The sequence below is a fragment of the Protopterus annectens genome, chromosome 3.part0 (genome assembly GCF_019279795.1).
Source record: "Protopterus annectens isolate FY-2018-M chromosome 3.part0, PAN1.0, whole genome shotgun sequence".
In the NCBI taxonomy this organism is placed as follows: domain Eukaryota; kingdom Metazoa; phylum Chordata; order Ceratodontiformes; family Protopteridae; genus Protopterus; species Protopterus annectens.
Genome location: NC_056731.1, coordinates 1,121,315,571 through 1,121,337,517, shown reverse-complemented (window position 1 = coordinate 1,121,337,517; position 21,947 = coordinate 1,121,315,571). Strand labels below are relative to the sequence as shown.

Here is a 21,947-nt window from a genome sequence, read left to right as displayed (position 1 = left end):
GTTTCACAGAGAGCATGGTGGAGGACTTAGCTTGGACACTTTGCTGAAGACTTAGCTCTATAGCCAGTGGGGAGTCTTATTGGAGGCCTGGAGAGAGAAAGAGAGAGAGAGGAAACCAACCCCTGGACTGAGTGTGTGTTCCCTGTGTGTTGTTAAGGGAAATTGTGCTTAATGCAGAGATATGCATGTGGAAATACTGTGTGTATCTGTCTTTGTTCCAAGTGTATGTCCCTCAGGATGCACATAATCTCTGTTTCTTTGTTTGGAGTTGGAACATCTAATGTTTGACTGGTCCAGATCTTTATCGGATGTGAGGAATAAGTTAATAACAAAAGGACTTCTTTTTGCTGATATTGCAGGCAAGCCAGAAAGAACAAAGTGCCTAAATCATAGGTCCAAAGAGCAGGGAATAACTTTTCCCCAAAAGTGGCCAGGAAGGCATCCTCCACTCCAGCACTGAGACAGAAATCTCCAGTAATGGAGACTGTAGTTATCAGGAATACGTCATTTATCAAGTCTGACAGTCACTGTTTAGAGCAGGCATCATCACCTTTCCTTGGTTCCAGACCACAGTCTTCTCCAGCATTGAGACAGAAATCACCTATAATAGAGACTGTAGTTATCCGGAATAAATCACCTAGCAAGTCAGACGGTCACTGTTTGGAGCAGGCATTGTCCCATTTCCTTGGTTCCAGACCACCTTCTACTTCTTTCTTCAAATCCACATGCTCCTTCAGAAGCGGATTTAGAGCCTATGATGAGTGACTTTCTGAATATGCACGTAGAACTGGGCATCATCCCATTCTCCTCTGTTATTAGGGTGGATTGGGTTGGCACTGCTTACCTCTTTTAGTTCCTGTCCTGGTGCTATTTTCTGCAGCAGCTGTCTCTGATCCAGCTGTCTAGATGGATCCTGTCGAATCTTCAGTGACAGCCCCACCTGTCTTGGTGTTGATGTTATTGCATCTAACTCACTCAACTCTAACTTATTTGGTTCCAGGTGGCTCTTGGACCTGAAGGCTTTTCGCTAAATCCTTGACACCATCTGTGGGCTCAAGTCACTTGGAACTATTTTAGCTTCATCTTTAGGCAAACCAGTTCCTTGGTATTGGGACTCTACTCTTCAGTGCCACCCATTTCTACTTCATCAGAAGAGGAGTCTGTGTCAGAGTGAGGTCTGTTGATGTAAATGGATCTGCCTTTAAGGATATGGAGAGGATAATAGTCTCTCTGCCCCAGGCTGTCTAAAGACTTTCTTTGGTACCTTTTCCATCCCAAGATGCTCATCAGCTCTCCAACCTATTCTTCAAGCCTTCCAGGAACAGAGCAGAGTTGTTTCCTGTGGAGATTTGTAGCACCTATGATCTGACATCTCTGAGGACTCCTAACAATCATAGTCAGAGATTTCTAGTAAGAAAATGTTTAAAAGAAGCACTCAGACTCTGCTTCATAGTCAGTTACCTTTGACATTGACCTGGATGAAAGAGATAGTTCCCACGATCTTCTATTGAAGACATCACTTTTGGTGAAGTCCAGAAATTAATGAAGCAGAGGGGGATCCTAGCCATCTGACCCACCCTCTCATGACAAGGAAGTGCTCATTAAAGCATATGGCTCCGCCTCTTTTACCTCTTGGGTGATGCCTCCTGTGGGCCATGTCACTGTTTGGTTGCCAGGGGGGCATGGCAGGAACCTGACAATTCAGAAACTATCCCATGCAAACCAAACACGGTTCTGCAGCCTCCTAAAGATAGGTAGTCTTTGTATAAAAGTCCTCTGGTACACTCCATGATTGTTGCAGAAGCCATGGAGAAAGAACTCTCCGAGTTGTTTGCTGTCCATCCCCCAAACGGGCATAAGAAGCACTTTTATGTCTCTATCACCTAGGCTTTCAAAGTGTTAAATTACTTGACCCATATGAACAGATTCCTAAGGGACCTAGCTAACAAGGTTATGAATACTTTGGGTCAAACTGTTGACTCAGGAGTCTACTAAACATTTTCAGATCACCCTGAATACCATACTTAACATTATAAATTTAGTCATACTTTGGTTTCACAATATAGCTGATGGGGTAGTCACGTTAGCAGGTACTAGCATAACTTTCTGAAATGATTTGTGACTTCTCTTATGTGATTTTGCGGACAGCTTTAAGGCATCCTTTATCTTTGCTCCATTTGATGGATAAGCTTTCTTCAGACTAGTGGTTAAGAAGTTGAGGTGTGAGCATGATGGAAAGATGCTGTCTTCAGTGGCAGTCAAATTTAAGAACCCTCAAAGATCGTCCATTAGGAAGCATAAGGGTTCCAAATCTCTGTAGTTCAGGAAGTTGCAGCCCTTTGACTTCTCCTGTGATACTCCTTTAAGGGGTGCCAACCATGAGGTTGAAGGGGTCTGCAAAACCAGTGATTTAGGCAAATCTTTCTCTGGGAGGCCAAATGGCTTGCACAACTGTCTGTCTCTGGCTGTCTGGACACAGTCGAGGGGTAATTATCTCATTGCATGGCTGCATGGATGGCCATCCCACAGGACAACGGGGTATGAGATATTATATCCAGACTATCCCTTACCATTTTTCCAAAGGCCACCACTTCACCAAAGTAAGCATGTCTTCAGGAGTTGTCTACCCTCCTTCAGAAAAAAAGTCATCAAGGAGGTCCCATCAGAGAGGGTCAGAGTTTGAGATTTTTTTTTGGTCAGAGTTTGAGATTTTTTTTGGTTCCAATGAAAAACAAGAACCTCAGGAAATTTCTGTATCTCAGCCCCCTAAATCTCTCTGCAAAAGAACCGTGGTTCAGATTGGTCATGGTGTCAGCAATTTTGCCCTGCCTCAATGCAAATTACTGGATGTGATCCACAGACCTTTGGGATTCCTACGTACACATAAAGAATGCAAAAGAATACAGTAGGTTTCTGCACTTTCTGGTAGGTGCATGTCTTTACCATTTCAAAGCCTTCTTCTTTGGAGTCACCACCACTCAAAAGTGTTCACCATGTGAGTGACAGTAGTCATAGCTCACCTGTGGCTAAAAGGGATCCCCGAACAGGCATAACAACTTGCTTTTCTCATTTGCCTTCTGAACACAACTTCGTGCCAAGTATCTCGTACCCCAGAAAGACTGTCTTCCTTTCAGTGATCAGTTTAAATTCTTCATCATCCGAACCCCCCTGCAGAGCTAGTCCTAACAGTTTTGGGTCTCATGGCAACCACAGATGCCATGGTACACTACACCAAATTGCACATCTAGATTCTTCAGTGGATGTTATCCACACAGTGGTTACAGCTAACATATTCTCTTTTTGCCACCATTTGTCTGACTCCCTCATTCAGGAATCATTTAAACTAGTTGCTGATGTTCCCTTTCTTTTAGATAGTAAAAACCTTTGCTGTACTTTCCCCAACAGCGGTAGTAAGCACACGTCTTTTCTCTTGGGTGGAGGGATCACTTTGAAGGGAGGATGGTCCAAGGAATTTGGAACCAGTCAGAGGCCAGCCTTCCCACCAACTTTCCAGAAATTAAGGCAATTTTTCTGATGGTGCAGGAATTTCAGGACCTCTTGCCTTGGGGGGTGTTAGCCATACAAACAGAATATGCCAGGTGTCTGGAACATCAACTAACATGGAGTAACCCGATTATGTCCCCTTTGCAGAGAGGCCATGACTATATGACCTTAGATTCAGGTCTCCTTCTAGTAGCAATGCATATTGTAGGGACGTCCAACTGGCTAGTGGACAGGCTTAGCAGGTCTGTCCTAATGCCTCATGAGTGGTCCTTCAGTCTGACAGTAACTCAAGAGATTTTCAGTCACCGGGGTCAGCCTTGCTTCATCTTGTTTGCTTTTCTATGCAATGCCAAATGCAGATGCTACTTTGCCTAGCTCCCCTGTAGGGGCAGCCACCCAAGGATGCTTTAGTCTGCCAGTGCACCCTCTTTCCTTAGTGTAATATAAACCTTTCCCCTTTTCCCCAGTAACCAAGTTTCTGCAGAAGGGATCGACTTACAAATCACAGATAATTCTCATTGTTCCATACTGGCCCAAACAAATTCATTTTTGTCTGCTCAGGCTTCATCTAAAGAAGTCTTCTTGGCTTCTATATCTATGATCAGTTCTTTTATTGCATCTCTATGGTCAGCCTCACTTGCACCATCACATTTCCAAGCTAACTGCATGGTTTCTCCTGTTTCCCTAATGGCCATTCATGCTTCCCTTTCAAAGAGTATTTCTGTAGTTTGACCACTTCTCGGAAGCAATCTACTCAAAAAATGTGTAAGAGTAAATGGGAAAAGCTTTCCTGTCTGGGCAACCAGCCAAAGACTTGGTCATTATTCCATTTCTATTGCATTTAATTTACAGTTTCTATTTACATTGTTTGACGCAGGTTCCATCTAGTCCACCATTAAAGTATAGATGGCTACCATTTCCAACTACCACCCCGGATATCAGAACGATACATTGGCCTCATAAACTGTGTAAGATTTTCTTCAAAAGAATGTTCCTTCTTTACCCTCCCATTAAAGACTCTACTCCAACCTGGGACCTAAATTTAATCCTGGAAGCATTAATACAGCCTCCATTCAAATTAGCTTCATCTGCCATCTTGAAGTATTTATCTTGGAAAAGATTTTGTTCTGGTGGCTGTTACATCAACTAGAAGAATTTCAGAACTATATGCCTTGGCTGCCACTGTACCATATTTGGCCTTTCATAAGGATAGAGTTACCTTGCTAACTAATCCATGATTTATTCCCAAGGTAGCTTCCAAGAACAATATTAACCAGTATATTAATGTTTCATTCTTGTTGCAAAATTATTCCAACAAAGGAGAGTATCTACTACAGACTTTAGATGTCCATAGACAACTCGGAATCTATCTACACGGGACCAAAATTTTCAGAAAACTCACCAGATGTTTGTTTCCTTTGCCTCGAAGAGACTGGACTGCCAAGTCTCTAAGCCAACTAGTGTTCAGATATCAGACTGTATCTCCTTTGGTTGCTTTACCAACAGCAAGATCCTGAGATCTAAATGTAAAGCCCAGTCCATTAGATCTATAACAACTTCCACAGCCTTTGTCAACAATTTTTCCATTGATTACATCTGTGCAATAGTGACATGGTCCACTCTACACACTTTTTCCAAGCATTTTAAACTGGAAAGTATGTTTAGAACCAGAGCTGCAGTTGGAAATTTTTTTTTTTAGAATTTCATTGCTGTTATCCTGGTACATTTTTTCACTAGGCAGCAATCTCAGTCTGAAGGGGAGACTCTCATAGGTTCATCGGTAGGTACTAGGCTATTGGCCCTAGGTCCTATATAAGCCTAGCCAAACGGTACCCTGGCTTTTGCCACCCAAGAAAATTATTTTCCTGTGCCCCTGTCAAGCAGAGCCACAGAAGTGATCCCCAGGGTGAATTTCCTATCTCCCATCCAATCATCAAGATTTTTCTTGTAGAGTGCTAATGAGGATTTTTGTTTGATAAAGATAGATAGTTTGTTCCAGAGTATGGGAAGTCTCTGGGGCAGGAATCTATCCCTCCAGCATGTTCTGTTTATTGTGGTGACAAGGTTTAGGTCCCTAGAGTGTGTAGCCCAGAGGGATTGGGATTTCTTTAAGTGGAACATGTCCAACAGCTCTGGGTTTGACATAGCTTTGTATGTTAGGCAGAGATCACCTCTGAGTAGGCGATATGCAACAGAGTAAAGCTGGAGTTTTTTGAGACGGTCTGCGTAGGGCATCTGTTTGAGGCTGATAATCCTCTTTGTGAGGTATTTCTGTGGCCTTTCTAGTTGTTGTAGATGTCTTGTGAGGTACATACCAAAAGGGGCGTTGTACTCTATAATGGGTCAAATGAGTGATGAGTAGAGGGGAACAATGACCTCTTTTTTCCTGGATGAGAAACTTTTGTGATAAGGTGTGCCACTTAGAAGGATTTCCTGACTACTGTGGCGATGTGATTATCAAAGGAGATACTACTGTCCACCTGTGTCTCAAGGTCTTTTATCACGCTTTTGGTGTTAAGTAGACTACTACCTATGTTGTAGTTCATGGGTACAGAGTTTTTACCAAAAGGGATGACAGTGCACTTTTTGGCATTGAGCTTGAGGCCACAGGCATCTGTCTCAGTGAGGCCCTTTTTTAGGATGTCCACATCGTTAGGAGTTTTGATTACGGCTCCTAGTTTGCAGTCATCTGTGAACTTTGCTAGCCAGAGACCTTCTGTGTTAGCCTGTACTTCAGAGAAGTAGATACCAAACAGGAGAGGACCCAGGACTGAACCCTGTGGTGCTCCACTTGTCACTGGTCTGAAGTTAGATTTAGAGTCTGCTACTTTCATAGTGTGGGTTCTGTCAGTGAGCCATTTGGCAACCCATCTTGTGACATAGGGATTTATACCCAGTTTAATGAGTTTATCTATAATTCCAGAGTGGGGGATGGTGTTGAAAGCCTTGGCGAGATCTAGATAGGCTGTGTGAACCACCTTACCCTCATCTACGGCTTTGGTGACCTCTTCAAAGAAGTCTGTCAGGTTTAGGAGACATGATCTGCCTTTTACAAACCCTAACTGGGTAGGGTCCAGAGCTTGGAGATTTCCAGTGTCATTGTTTATAAGTTCTATGATGATACGTTCTATAGCCTTGCAGACCAGGATCGTTAGGCTAATGGGGTGGTAATTCCCTGTGTCCGTGGTGGCTCCCCCTTTGTGGAGTGGGATAACCGTTGCTGTGCACCATTCAGTGGGCACAAACCTGAGGTAAGGCTGTGATTGAACATGGTACTTAGGTGGGGTGCCATTTCATTTTGTAGTTCGTGTAGAACGCAGCCTGTGATGTTGTCAGGTCCCATGGATGCTGTGTTCTTGGCTTTGGAGAGTGTGTTTTTTACCTGTGCAGCCGTGATTACAGGAACTTTGCATTCTTCCAATATAGAGATGGGCCCTTTAGGGGGTGAGAGAGGGGTAAAGTTAGCACTGAACCTATCTGCCAGGATGTTGGCAATATCACTTGGTTCTGTATATTTAGTGCCATTGTGCTGTAACTCAGAGCAGATCTGAGTGTTGCCACTGAGATTCTTGACATAGCTATAGAATGCTTTGTGGTTGTCTTTAGAATTCGTGGCGATTTTGTTTTCGTAACTAGCTTTGGAGGATTTTATGAGGGATCTCAGCTTCTTACTAAGGCTGACCACGGAGTTCCTCTCAAAGGATTGTGAGAAAATTTGAAGGAGCTCAAGGCACTGGATCAGTGAAAACTGAATCATGTTTCCTATAAATTTGGTTTTAATATATATGTAACAGTTGCAAATACTGTTTGTTAATTTAAGGGGGAGAAACATTTAGTACTGATATTATACATAAGGGAAGAAGTATATCAATTTATTCTTATTTTAATTATGTATTTATTTTACATTTGGTTAACAAGTGTAAATAATTTAACAAGTATGTAATCTCATAGAAATGAGTAGTACTAGATCAAGCTTTGTAAACATAAGCTGCTGGAATTATAGATCTCTCAAATAACACATTACTGAATAGCTGTAACAGCAGCTCAATGTCCAGATTGAATGCACCTTGTTTGAGGACTGCACAGTATGTTTTAAATTAAATATAATATTTATTATATTATAGTAAACATCACTCTTAAAAAAAAAAAACTAAGATATAATTAGGATTTTTTAGTTGTTGGCATAGTTAAGTATTTTTGGACATGCTCAGCATGCTACAGGATTAAGTGGTTAGAAGTAGTGACCCAACAACTGTAGCTGAAAGTTATCTTATTCTTCAAATGCCGTACATTGAGCTTGTCAGATGTGTAAGCAAAGCAGCAAGAGTTTCTGTACAGTAGCTGGTTGCCTTTAGAAGTGATAAAGCATTGCACCATAATACATACTTTCCGAGGTACCCTGCGGTAATTTTTGGCTTATGCAAGTATTTTCTGTGGAGATAAATATTCTATATCATAGGATATTGTGATTGATACTTATCCCAACATGAGCAGACATGCTGCTAACAGTAGTTGTACTCATTTATTTCTTGTATCCTTGTATAACTTCTGTAGTGTAACTCTTAAGTTGATAATGTTATGACTCAAAATAATAAGTAAAATACAGAACTCTGTTATGTTGGTAACATTTTTAATGTTTTAAAACATTTTCCAGCTTGAGATTAATGCTACTCATTTTTAGTTAACTGATGACTAAAACAAATGCATTTACCTTTTTCAGAAACCACAGTCCATTGATGAGTTTCGGCGCTAGCTTTGTCAGCTTCTTGGTAAGTTATTGATTGGATCCACCACTGCCTGAAAATGATTATATGCTTCCCCTTGTACCACAGCTTGGTACTGAAAAAAACCCTAGTCTGTTCTTTTTTTGTTGCAATTTCTCCTTGTCATGTGTGTTAGTACAGCCAAGATAAAACACTGGGAAGCCTCAAAAAGTAAACAAATATGCATGATGCATAGTTTATTAGTATGGTGCATGTTTTCCTTCTGCAACACATTATGGTACTCCTATCATTTCTCCTGTAACATCAGAAAAGTTGGTGAAGTAAACAGCTGGAATTGGAAAAAAGAGAGATTGTGATAAATGAGAACATAAAGATCAATAAGATGAGATGAAGAATGAAAAATGTCAATGCATAAGAAAAAAGAAATGCAGTAAGTACTTTGCACATGGTCTAGGCAAGGCTCTCTGTCTTCTGATTCATTGGCTTTGATGAAAGATCAGTGTGTTGATATTATGACAGAGAAAAATGATACATAATCATGACTGGGATATAACTCATGCAGGAGAGAAATAGAACAGGTGGAGCTGTAGACCTTTATGTAAAGAAAGAGCTGAAAGCAAATAAGCAAAGCAAGAGAGCAAGAGGCTTTGTGGGTAAGATTAGAAATTGAACATGGCAGCACAGTCTGCATGGGGAGAAAACTGATTAGAACATTATAGAAGCTGTTCTTAGGATGGGTAGAAAAGTGAGGAATAATGGGGGACTAAGTATGTCCTGATATAAAATAGCAAGCTAATCCTTTTTAGCTTATATGAGGCAAGCCTAAGCCCTTTAGCATTAATATGTACTTCAGAAGGAGCAGTCTTGTACCTGCTGTTTTCAAATGGAGATGAAGATAGGACCTGCAAGAGGGCAAGCATTTGGGCCAAGCCATATGGCTGACAATTATGTTAACTCAATCATAATCAAAGTGTGGATTGTTTATTAAACAGACTTTTACAGCCTAAGACAGTGCCTCAGAAAAAACAACTAGCATATAGGCGTGAAGGTGGATTTGTTTGTTTCTTTCTTTCTTTCACATTTAATAACTACTTAAGTCTTATGGTGTGAGGCCTGCTCACAGAGGAGTCCTGAGGAAAAACACTCTAGAACTGCACAATGTATTCATTTGCCTTAAAATTCTGTTAGAAATAAGGACATTACTCAGATTAAGCATCATTGAACATTTAACTAAATATTTGCAATTTGGCAGATGTTTGCACATCAGTTGTAGGCATGTGGAGCATTTCTCTTGAAGTGCTCACATTATTTAGCATAGAATGAAGTAATGTTTTATTTAAGCAATAACAAGTGCTTGAGTTGTGGTTGACTGGTGACACTTACCCACAGGTGCAGGTGTTATTTAGCATGAGGGCTAAGGCCCAGTGGTGTAACTTAAGCACAGGTGAGTAAATACTATAAAATCCATACCCACACCATTGATTATTGCTATTATACCTTGGCCCAGCTGGGGTTGGAATTTAATGTTTATTTTTCTTGGATACGTATACACATACGCACACATCTAGATCTATGTATGTAGTGTGTGTGTATATGTATGTATATGTACATCTATGTATATGTGTGTATGGGTCTACTCCACATAATCGAACATCCAAATGTTTGACTTTCATATGGCCGAGACCATATGATCGAACATTTGAATGTTCGGCAATGTGAAAAAAAATAAACAAACAAAAAAACTAAACAGTGCTGCACCTCCACACCCCTGCTATTTAAAGATACCAACTCCGAGATCGCACTATATTGGGGTAAAGGGAAATCTTCCAGTTCTGTGCTCTATGGAGATCCCCATTCAAACCGTTCAAACTTTTAAAAGTTCGATCATATGGTTTCGGACATATGAAAGTCAAGCTTTTAAAAGTTCGACCATCTGAAGGGGACCCATATATATGTATATATATATGTGTGTGTGTGTGTGTATGTATGTTTAGATATATATATATATATATATATATATATATATATATATATATATATATATGGTCTACTTTGATTCACTGAAAACTCATTTCACTGAATTTCAATTCACCCTCAAAAAAATCTCTGAAAACTCATTTCACTGAATTGCATTTCACTGAATATAAGTACTGTTGAGCAAATAAAACGTATATGCTCTTTTCCCCACTGTAATGCGATCCTGGAGTTAGTATATATAGTTAAGGGGTGTGGGGTGCATAACCCCCCCATCTACTTAGCTTTTATATTTATGAATCTCATTTCACTGAAAGATAACAATATAAAACCAAAAGTAGGTGGGGGGGGGTTATGCCCCCCCACCCCCCAATTACATATACTAACTCCAGGATCGCACTGCAGTGGGGAAAAGGGCATATACTTTTTATTTACCCAACAGTACTTACATTCAGTGAAATTTGATTCAGTGACATGAATTTTCAGTGATTTGAGCTTTCAGCAATTTGGTGTGAGTGTTTTGAAATTCCATGAAATTAGTTTTTAGTGAATCAAAGTAGACCCAGATATATATATATATATATATATATATATATATATATATATATATATATAATGTGTGTGTGTGTGTGTATTACACAAGCACACACACACACACACACATACATATATAGGTATACAGATAGATATTTAATATTTTTAGTTTTTATAAAGTTAGTAATGTAACTTGGTTTTATGCCACATTTTGAATTGCTTGGTTTTAAACTGCTTGAATGTGTTCTGATTTTCGCAGTTCTGTTTCATGATGATGTAAGAGCAAAATAAAGTATTCACAGACAACAGATACAATAAATGCCCTTTGAAGCAGAGCAGAGACAAGTCATCTTTTCAAGACTGCAATTTCAATTGTTTGTGTTTCTGAAACAACCTGTAACAAAATAGTTTCAAGCGTAATTCTGTAACTACCATTTCTAACTCACTTTATTAGGTTTGACCTTTAAATCCCTTAAGTACTATTAGAAATCTTCAGTGTAATAATTTAGGCATTTATTCACAAGTAATGGTGAAGTTAGTGAGCACTTAACAAAAGTTGCAGTAATCCTAACATGGTGATAAAACAGCTATTCAGAGGACCAAAACAGTCAGGGGCAATCTGACAGCAATGCTGAGCATGTATAGCATGGTATTCCATAGTTGCTGTTTGCAGCTCAGTAAAGTACTGTGCATATATCATCAACACAGTCCAACTCTATGAATTACGCTAATGACGTGACTTCAAGCATAACGTAGTGCACACTGCTGTGTTATGTGAATGCACCATGTGTATGAATGCATTGGGCTGTGTTACTTTGTAAAAACAAACGTGTGGAGGTCATGCCCATTTGTACAGAGGCTGTTTTAGGACTGTAAGGTTCAAAATAAGTACATAGGAAAATGGTTGGAAAGAGGGAAAGACAGATCGGGTCAAATGAAAAACTCTGTGCTACTATGATGGCATTGTTTAGAAACGCATTCCTTTGTAATATCTAATGTTAAGGATCCTGTCTGTCCTTGGGATTTACTCTTCACTTTTGAGAAGCTGAGTCTTCCTACATTTGAAGGAAACGCTATTGCAGATCTGGAATTTTTATCCTGTAAAACTATTTCTCTTGCAGCCATTACTTTCACTAAAGGAGTGTTAGAATTAAAAGCTGTGCATGCAAACCTCCTTACTTTAGTATTCCATATTCCATAAAAATAGCGTGTCTTTGTGAAGAAATACATCATTAATGCCCATGGTATCCATTTAGATAATATTAATCGGTCTGTAAACCTTCCTCTTTTCTTTCCAGATTACTGTTTTAGTGGCAACAATGTGTTACATTGTGTGATATTCACATGCAGCTTTGATTATACTTAGGAAGAACTAAATCTATCAGAAAAACATTTACTGTTGTCTGCATAATTTTCTAAAATGAAATTAGGCTCCAGTTTCTAAAATTACTTTTTACTGATGGTTGACTGCATTAAAATTCTTTTATGAAAACTACAAGAAACACGTTGCCTTCTGTGCCTACAGTTCCCTCAGCCTAATAGTGGCCTTAGGTCAATTTGTGCCCTAGGCAAAATGGCACCACGGCGCCCCCCACCACACCACCCAATGCCCCCATCCTGGTCTACCTACACCAAACAAATACTGGAAAAGTGTCCCTACCAGAGCGGCGCCCTAGGTGGCCGCCTAGTTGGCCTATGCCTAAGGCCGGCTATGAGCCTAGTTAGTGTCTGCTTCTCAAGCCTTTTTTTTCAGCAGTGCATCCTTGAATGATGTCTGTGCAGCAGTAGTTACTAAATTCTTTTGCAAGACATTACAAGCTGGTTATCTTCCCGAGGCACAGTTATTAGAGGTACATTTCAATGCATTTTATGTGGACGACCACCAACGATGATTGTATTGAGAAGCAAAATGTTTACTGGGGCAGAAAAGCAACACATAGAAACTGAAGTGATAGACCAACATAGAAGTAAGGTTTTCGTGTGGAGACTACATTTCAAGCAGTATCACATCATGTTGAGTCAATGAATCCCCGGAAACAATACAACAAACAGTACAGGGCATTTGTATAGAAGATATATTTTATTTATTTATTTTTATTTTACATTTGTTAACCAGGAAAGTCCGACTGGATATAGGTCCATTTTCAGCAGAGGCCCGGGGAGAAAAGCTCCAGACATGCATTGCATGTATACATACAGTGAAATATCACAAATTGGACATTTGTTCAATAATAGATACACACATGTTCAAGATTTACTAGAATACACACAGGAAATAATTGGAAATTATTCACTGTTAAGGGAGATCACATGCATATTTAGTGGTTCTCATACATTTTAGTAATACATGGTTGTGTCAAGATATCATCCTCACTTTAGTACTTTCCAGTAGGTAGGAGACATATACTCCGCTTTCTAAATAGTTACTGAATCAGAGTAATACAATTAAAGTTTCTTCCTGTAATAAGGTTTTCATTTGTAGTTGATATTTGAGTAGGGATTAGTCAGGGTTTGTACGGGGACAAAACCAATGCATTTTTAGGTGTTTTTTAAGAGATATTTTGAATTGGGTTAAGGAGGGAATTGTAGTGAGCTCTGCAGGAAGTAAGTTCCAGGTTTTACCAACAGAGTTGGAAAATAGTGATTCACCAGCAGAATTGTGGGATTTAACAGTTTGTACTAGTGTTCTGTTTGAAGAGCGGAGTGTTTTTAGGTTACTGCAGGGAGTGATAATATTTTTCAGTATGGTTGTACTGTCTGGTTGGTAGAGAACTTTGTGAACAACTATTAGTTGGTTATATTGAGGTTGGTAGGGTAGTTCTCGCCAGCCTAACGATTTAAAGTTTTGACAGTGATGGGTTCTATAAGCTGATCCTGTGGCAAATCTGGCAATATTATTGTAGCAGCTAGTAAGTTTATTGAGGTCAGATTTGCTTAGGTTTGCGAAGATGGGTGAGGCATAAAGGGTTGATAGCAAATGTGTTCGGGCAATCACAGTCCTAGCAGATGGGTTTAGGAATGGTTTAATCTTATATAAAAAGCCTAGTTTCTTATTAACTGCTTTAATAGTTTTGTTGATGTGAGCATCAAACTTAAGGTTATTGTTGATGATTACTCGTTGTAGTTTAGTACTAGGTTCTGGGGAAATTATGGTACCATTGTTAGATGTTATGGTGGGAGATGGTAAAGGGACCTTGCGAGTAGGGGGCGAAGATTAACAGCTTGGTTTTATGTGGGTTTAATAGTAGACAGCAACCAGCGAGTCAGTTCTCTACTTTGTTGAAGGTGTTTTGGGATAAAGATTGTAAGTCTGTGGGGGAGGTGGGAGCACAGATTAGGGTTGAGTCATCTGCGTAGTGAATACACGCTGCATCTGGGATGACTTTATGCAGATCATTAATGAAGATGGAAAATAGGAGGGGACCTAATATAGACCCCTGGGGGACTCCAAGGGTGATTGGTAAAAGGGAAGATAGGTTATCATTCCATAGTACAGCTTGTTGTTTGCCACTTAGATAAGAATGAAACCAGCTAATTGCTAGGTTATGTATATAGAGTGTTTTTAGTGTCCCTAAGAGTAGCTGGTGGTTTACCATGTCGAATGCCTTGAAAAGGTCTAGGAAGAGGGCTGAAGGGAGCTTGGTGTTATTACGGGTTTTATTTATTGTGTGAGAGAAGGAAAGAAGGGCTGAGGTTGTACTATGGCAAGGTCTAAGTACGTGCTGGGAGGGGGCTAGGAGATTTTTCTGATTAAGATAGGCTAGGAATTGTTTATGGATACATTTTTCCATTATTTTAGCCAAGGGTGACAGGATGGCTATAGGCCTGTAATTTGAGAGTTCAGTGGAATTTCCCCCTTTATGGAGAGGAATAATGTAGGAGATGCTGGGGATATAAGCTTCAACAATAGTTCTATTGATTAGTATTGAAATGGGGTATGCTATTTCATTAGCGGCTTTTTGGAGATACTCTATGGGTAGTAGGTTTGCCGAAAGGGTGGTGGGTTTCAATTTCTTGAGTAGGGCCAATATACCACAGAGTAAAATTCTGGAACATTCTGCAGGGAGTGAATAAAATTTTAGTTTGGATTGCACAGCAGGAAGAAGAGCAGGTAACAGGGAGCAATGAGGACACTCTCTGTCTAGAATACCATGATCTAAGGGAAGACGTGCTTGATTTAATAGAAATTGTTAGGCACATTAAAAGAAAGAGACTGCTGAAAATGAATAAGACCCAAAGTGTTGGAAGACTAGAAGAACATAGTAATTAGGAAAATTAAGAGCAATTCAAGTGATGAAACAGAAATAAGTAGAATCCACTACTGTACAGCTAAATTAATAACAGATAAACTATTGCCACAAATTGCAAAATGAAAAAGTAAACGAAGGGAGCAAAATGCAACCATGTAAGCATTTGATAGGAAAAAATATAAAGCAGACAAGTAAAGAAATATCACTAGTAGAAGAATATAAGAAAGGGAACAGATAATCAAATATTCCAAGATAGATGTGGTAAAAGCAACACACAATATCAAAACAAAGTGGGATTTATCTTTGCAACTTCCAATAATAAACTAAAAAATAACAGTACAAGCAGGAAAAAAAACTTGGAAATGTATAAAAAAATGCAAAGAAAAGTTTAAAACAAGCAATTCATTGTTGACCCCAAACAAAATTTTTAGAGAACTGGGAAGGAAGACCAACAAGCAATAAAATGGAGGCATTAGGAACATTAGACACCAGTTTGGATGAGGGAAAGGATTCCCCACAGTCCCCTCAAGAAGATGGCTCCTTTGGCAAGATTCTTCATTTGATAAGACAGAGGAGATCCACCTTTCAGGATGAGGAGATTTTCTTTGAGACTTAGCAGTCTGCATCCTCTGCTTCTTAGGTGGTCCGTCCTGCTGACCATGGTATAGATTTGGCCGCCAGAAGGATATGGCAGGAACCAGATGCTATGGAGACCATACCCTGTAAATCCAGTAAGATTCTTCACAAACCCCTCTCGCCCAAGGATAGGTAGCACTGGTTCAAGAGGCCTCTGTTTGGCTCTAAGGTTGTAGCAGCAGTTACCAAATGGGAGCAGTCAAATAATGCAGCAGCTGCCCATCCATCTGACAAGGAATATAGAGCATTGGACAGAATGTGGAAGTGTCCATATGATTCTGATGTTTCTGCCCCAAGGCTATTTAGTGATGCAGGTCACATGAATCATTTCCAAAGAGATTTAGCAGATCAGACATTTAGTCTCTTAGTGGAAGCCACCCACTGCTGAGTGCAAGAAACAAGTTGAGGCTGCCATAGGAACTACAGTGGAAATAAAAAGTTTACACACCCCTGTTAAAATGCCAGGTTTTTGTGATATAAAAAATTGAAACCACAATAAATCATTTCAAAAGTTTTCCCATCTTTAATGTGACCTGTAATCTGTACAATTCAATTGAAAAACAAACAAATCTGTTAGGAGAAAAAAATAAAAAAGTGCAATATGCTGGTTGCATAAGTGTGCACACCCTTAAACTAATACTTTGTTGAAGCACCTTTTGATGTAATTACAGCATTCAGTCTACTTGGGTAGGAGTCTATCAGCTTGGCACATCTTGACATGGCAATATTTGCCAACTCTTCCTTGCAAAAGTACTCCAAATCTGTCAGGTTGCGAGGGCATCTCTTGTGCACAGCCCTCTTCAGCTCACCCCTTGATTTTCTATTGGATTTAGGTCTGGGCCATTGCAAAACTTTAATTTTCTTCTGGTGAAGCCATTGTTTTATTGATTTAGATGTATGCTTGGGATCATTGTGGTGTTGAAAGGTGAAATTCCTCTTCATTTTCAGCTTTCTAGCAGATGCATGAAGTTTTGGGGCCAAAAGTGACTGGTATATGGAACTGTTCATAATTCCCTCCACCTTGACTAAAGCCCCAGTTTCAGCTGAAGAAAAGCAACCCCAAAGCATGATATGCCACCACCATGCTTCACTATGGGGATGGTGTTCTTTTGCTAATGTGAAGTGTTGTTATTGCGCCAAACGTACCTTTTGGAATTGTGGCCAAAATGTTCAACCTTGGTCTCATCAGACCATAACACATTTTTCCACATGCTTTTGGGAGACTTGCTGTATTGTTTTTCAAATTTTAGCCGGGCCTGGATGCTTTTCTGTGTGAGAAAACACTTCCGTCTTGCAACCCTACCCCATAGTTCAGACATATGGAGAATACAGGAGATTGTTGTCACATGTAGTACACAACCAGTACTCGCCAGAAATTCCTGCGGTTCCTTCAGTGTTGCTGTAGGTCTCTTGGCAGCCTCCCTGACCAATTTTCATCTTGTCTTATCAATTTTAGAGGGACATCCAGTTCTTTGCAACGTCACTGTTGTCCCATATTTTCTCCACTTTTTGATGACTGTCTTCACTGTGTTCCATGGTATATCCAATGCTGTGGAAATTTTTTTGTACCCTTCTCTTGACTGATACCTTTCAACAATGAGATCCCTTTGATGCTTTGTAACCTCTCTGTGAACCATGGCTTTTGCTGTAGCAGGCAACTGAGTAAATGTCAGAAAAATCCTACTAGGACAGTTGAACTTTATTTGAGGTTAATCAGAGTCTCTTTAATTTTGGCAGGTGTGTAAGACTGAATGCTGTAATTAAATCAAAAGGTGCTTCAACAAAGTATTGGTTTAAGGGTGTGCAACAACAAAGTATTAATTTAAGGGTATGCACACTTATGCAACCGGCGTATTGTACGTTTTTTATTTTTTATATTTTTTCCCCTAACAAATTTGTTTGTTTTTCAATTGAATTGTACAGGTTATAGGTCACATTAAAGGCGAGAAAAGTTTTGAAATTATTTATTGTGGTCTCATTTTTTTATATCACAAAAACCTGACATTTTAACAGGGGTGTGTAAACATTTTATATCTACTCTATGTTAAATATCATTTTGCTGTTACATAAAGTACCAATGGAGCAGCTTTGGCACTGGTGTCAAGCGTCACCTTTAAATGTCATGCCTAGCTTCACCTTTACAATTTTTCTGGACAGTTTAAGATATCTTTTACCACTGCCCCTTTTGACAGTTATACCAACTTCAGACCTATGGTGAAAGAAAGGTTATCATAATGCAGGCATGAAGGTAAGACTGTGTCTGCCATAAGTGTCAGATTTGAAATCCCTCAAGGATTCTATAGCAGGAATCATCAGGGGTCCACGTCTGTATGGTTTAGGATACTTCAGCACCAGTCTTTTGACTCCTTCTCAGATGCGGGTGGCTTCTTTAATGGATGCTGATCAAGAAGTTGTACAGACCCACAAAACTTGGGATTTCAGGACTTGTTTTTGGATGGGCAGTCTCAACATTCCTGAAGGCTTACCGTGACTGCTCACTTGTGGAGGCAGTGGGGGTTGCTTATCTCTTCACTCAGCTGTGTGAATTGCTATCATGCAGGACAGTTGGGTGAGAGAAGTAGTATCCATAGGCTGTAACATATCCTTTTTTCAATTCCCTCCTACTCGGTCACAACCAGTGTTCTACCTCCTTAGTGAAATGTTTCAAAGGCAGGAGTTCTCACTGTCTTAGAAAAAACAGACATATAGGAGGTCCTATCAAGACTAGAGAGTGTCCAGAATATAGTCTAGATTCTTTTTAGTTCCAAAGAAAAACAAGGACCACCAGTTTCTCTTGCATCTCAATGACCTAAACATATACGTCAAGAAGACCCCATTCAGAATGGTCACATGTGGAAGCAACTTTGCCTTGACTAAAAGTAATCAATTGGATGTACTCTTATGACCCCCAGGATGCCTACCTCCACATCAGGATTATCAAAGCATCCACATGGTTTCTGGACTTCTGGCTGGGATTTGGTTATTTTCAGTGTAGAGCCCAGCCCTTTGGTCTCACCACAGCCCCCGGTGTTCACCAAGTGCATAGCAGTAGTTGCAGCCCATTTGAGACTGAACGAGATCAACGTCTTCCCATACTTAGTTGATTGACTCCACTCTGAAGCAACTAGGGAGTCTCTTTTACTGACAGCTCGTTCTATCTTTCAGTATTCCTGAAAAGAAAAGTGATACCTCCAGCCAACTCAAGCCATTGGATTTTACTCTTGCATCTTAATACAACAAACTGCATGGTCAGTCTTCCTCCTAACAAAATGTAGTCTCTTAGAACTGTTATTTGCAAACTGTTGCACCACCAGAACCCACCAGCCTCACTAGTTCTCAGAGTTCTAGGATTGATAGCATCCACTAAATTGATGCTTACTTATGCAAGTTTTTATCTAAGAATTTTGCACTGGATTCTCATTGTTCATTGACTCCAACTCGGATCACCCCCTCTGCTCCAGAACAAATAATCCAGTTGTACAGATTTAATCTCAAATGGTGGTTAACATCCATATCTAAAGAGAAGACCATTTGTTCACCATCAGCAATGTCTTTGGGATGAGGGGACATTTCAAGGGCAAATGATCCAAGGGACATGGACTGAGACAGAGGCCGATTTATACACAAACATCCTAGAGATGATGGTGGTTCTGTTTACATTGCATGAATTTTAGAACCTCCTTTCACCTAGACTGATCATTTACTTTACTCTACATGGGTTAAATGTTTTGATGGTGAATGTTTATTGTATCATATTATGTTTTATATGGTTTATAGTTGTTGTGTCTTTCGGCTTATCCCGGTTAGGGGTCGCCACAGTGGAACTCCAGTCCACTAATGTTTGGTAGTGGATTTTTACGTGCCGAGTTACCAGCCCCAATGCACAACCTTCAACGAAGGCATGCCCATTCATGCATGCCTCCACACAGAAGATGCTCTAGCTGAGAATCGAACGCGACAACGTCTTGCTGTGAGGCGACAATGCTACCGCAGCACCACTACCGCAGTAAGAGTGTTATTTATATTTGATTCATATATTTTTTTATATACATTTTAAAAAAAAGATTTATCCAGCTGTTGAATATTTTATGAGATTTTAATTGATAAATGGAATCTATTGGTGAAAAGTAATTAGGGGGTGGTCTTTTACTTTTTCAAAAGGGACTGTTGACTGCGTGCTGTTACCTTGAAAAAGTCTCTGAATAAACAGAGACAAAAGCTCTTGATGAATTGCTGCTATTTAACTTATTTTCTTTTTTGTTTTGCAAATAAAGTGTGTTTTTCAGTGAACCGATCTGGTTGCTGTCCTGTATTTGCTGCCGTGGACTTTGTTTTGGAGTTTCTAGTTTCGGATTGTTGATTTTTGTCACTTCTCTGTCATCAACATTTGCCTTGATTCATCTGCAAGGGTCAGGCCCCCTAAGAGGTGCTCTAGTTTGTCAGTCCCCCCCCGATGTCTTTATGCCTTCTCCATTCCTGTTATAGCCAGATTACTACAGAAGGCAGCAGCATACAAAGTCATAGTGATCGTTATTGCCACATTTTGGCCAAGGCAAATCTGGTTCTCCTTGCTTAGGCCTCAGCTAAAGAAACACACATGGCTTGTAGATCCCCTTCTGTATCTTCTCTTTCAACAGTCTGGTCATCCTCACTCAGACACTGAGAACCTCAAGTTAACCTCATTGGTTCTCCATTTCCATTTGTTTGTCAATGATCCTTTCTTATCCAAGAGTTTGATTTGTATTCTGTCTAATTCACAAAAAACAATCCACTCATAAAGTCTACAAGAGCAAATGGAAACTATTCTCCATATGGAGTACTGGACAAGGTGTAGATCCCTTTTCTACCTGTATCCCAATAATTTTACAATTCCTTTCCAATTCGTTTGAGGCTTGTTCAAGTTATTCTACCATTACGGCACCTCTGGCATCCATTTTCACAATGAGTTTTCCAGCCATTCTCTCTCATCGCACAAGTTCTCCAAGGCTTTTTTGAAAGGAATTTTCCTTCTGTGTCCTCCAATAGAATGTCCTAGCTCCTAGGACCTCAATCTTTATCCAGAAACTCTGATGACAGTCCTCTTTAAGCCATCCTTGTCCACAGATCTAAAATTTCTATCATTTAAAGCCATATTTTTGGTTGCCATCAGTAAGGAGAATTACAATCTTTATGAAGACTCCTGTATACTTGTTTTTTTCACAAAGACAGAGTTTCTGTGAGAACTAACCCATAATTTATTCCAAAAGTTGGTGTCAGAGAGTAATCTAAGTCAGCCTGTCCATTTACCTGTTTTCTTTCTTAAGTACTGCAGTAATGGAGAGTATATTATGCTCATCCTGGAGGTCCACTGACACCTCAGATTTTACCTCTGCAAAAATAAAACAGTAAAGAAAGATATTTGGTTATTCATATAATTTTCCCCAAACAAGATGGGCTAGAATGTTTCCAAAATAATGCTGTCCAGGTGGCTCTCAGACTGTATATCCTTTACATTCTCTTCAAAAATAAATTGTAGGTTCATAGGTGTACATTAGCTAACAACCACTAGAGTCCTTATAAGCCTAGCTGTGGAACCCAACTGTGACCCACAAGTTTGATTTATACAAGGAGTGATTTACTGACTGCCTCTGTCCATCAAAGACATAGGTGCCAGACCAGGAGTGAATTTCAAATTACCCATGCGTTGGTCCAGCTTACTCTTAAATAGGGATAGGGAGGAACTCTGCTTCAAATGGATGAGGAACCTTTTCCAGAGAATGTGAATTCTGTGAGAAACATGTCTCTCCAAAATGTCCTGTTTATGTTGCAAGCAAAATTTAGATCTTTTAATCTAGTAGTTCTGATGCATTTTATTTTGTGGATGTGCAAAAGGTTCATCAGAAAAGGGTCCAAGGATGCCTTGTATGCCAAGCAAAGATCACCTCTCAGAAGTTTGTTTGATACTGAGTAAAGAGACACTGCTTTGAGGCAATGAGCATAGAACATTGTGTTTACTTCCTGTATTCATTTTAAAAGGAACCTCTGTGGATGTTTCAGTGGCTGCATGTGTCTGGTCAGGTAAATACCTAAGGGGTTATCATACTCTGATGGGTCTAAAGAGGGTCAAATGCAGTGGTATAATGACCTCTCTGGACCTAGATGCCATGTCCTTGCTTATAGTTTGAGCAACATAGAAGGATTTTCTTACTACCTTGGACACATGTTGGTCGAAGGCTAGGTTACTGTCTACATGAGTTCCGATATCCCTGACTGATGAATCAACTTTTATGGATGTTTTATTAATGACATAGTTACCAGGGTGGCTGACTTCCAGAAAGGTACTGTA

The 21,947-nt window shown here is 39.8% G+C and overlaps 1 protein-coding gene across 1 annotated transcript in view; it reads left to right on the top strand.

The window, feature by feature from the left end:
* The window catches only part of TTC39C (tetratricopeptide repeat domain 39C), a 1,361,526-nt gene that overhangs the window by 167,773 nt on the left and 1,171,806 nt on the right, over positions 1-21,947 (top strand). The window contains exon 2 of the mRNA XM_044065353.1: positions 8,225-8,273. Coding sequence (XP_043921288.1) covers positions 8,225-8,273 — 49 coding nt within the window. The remainder of the gene's footprint in view (positions 1-8,224; positions 8,274-21,947) is intronic.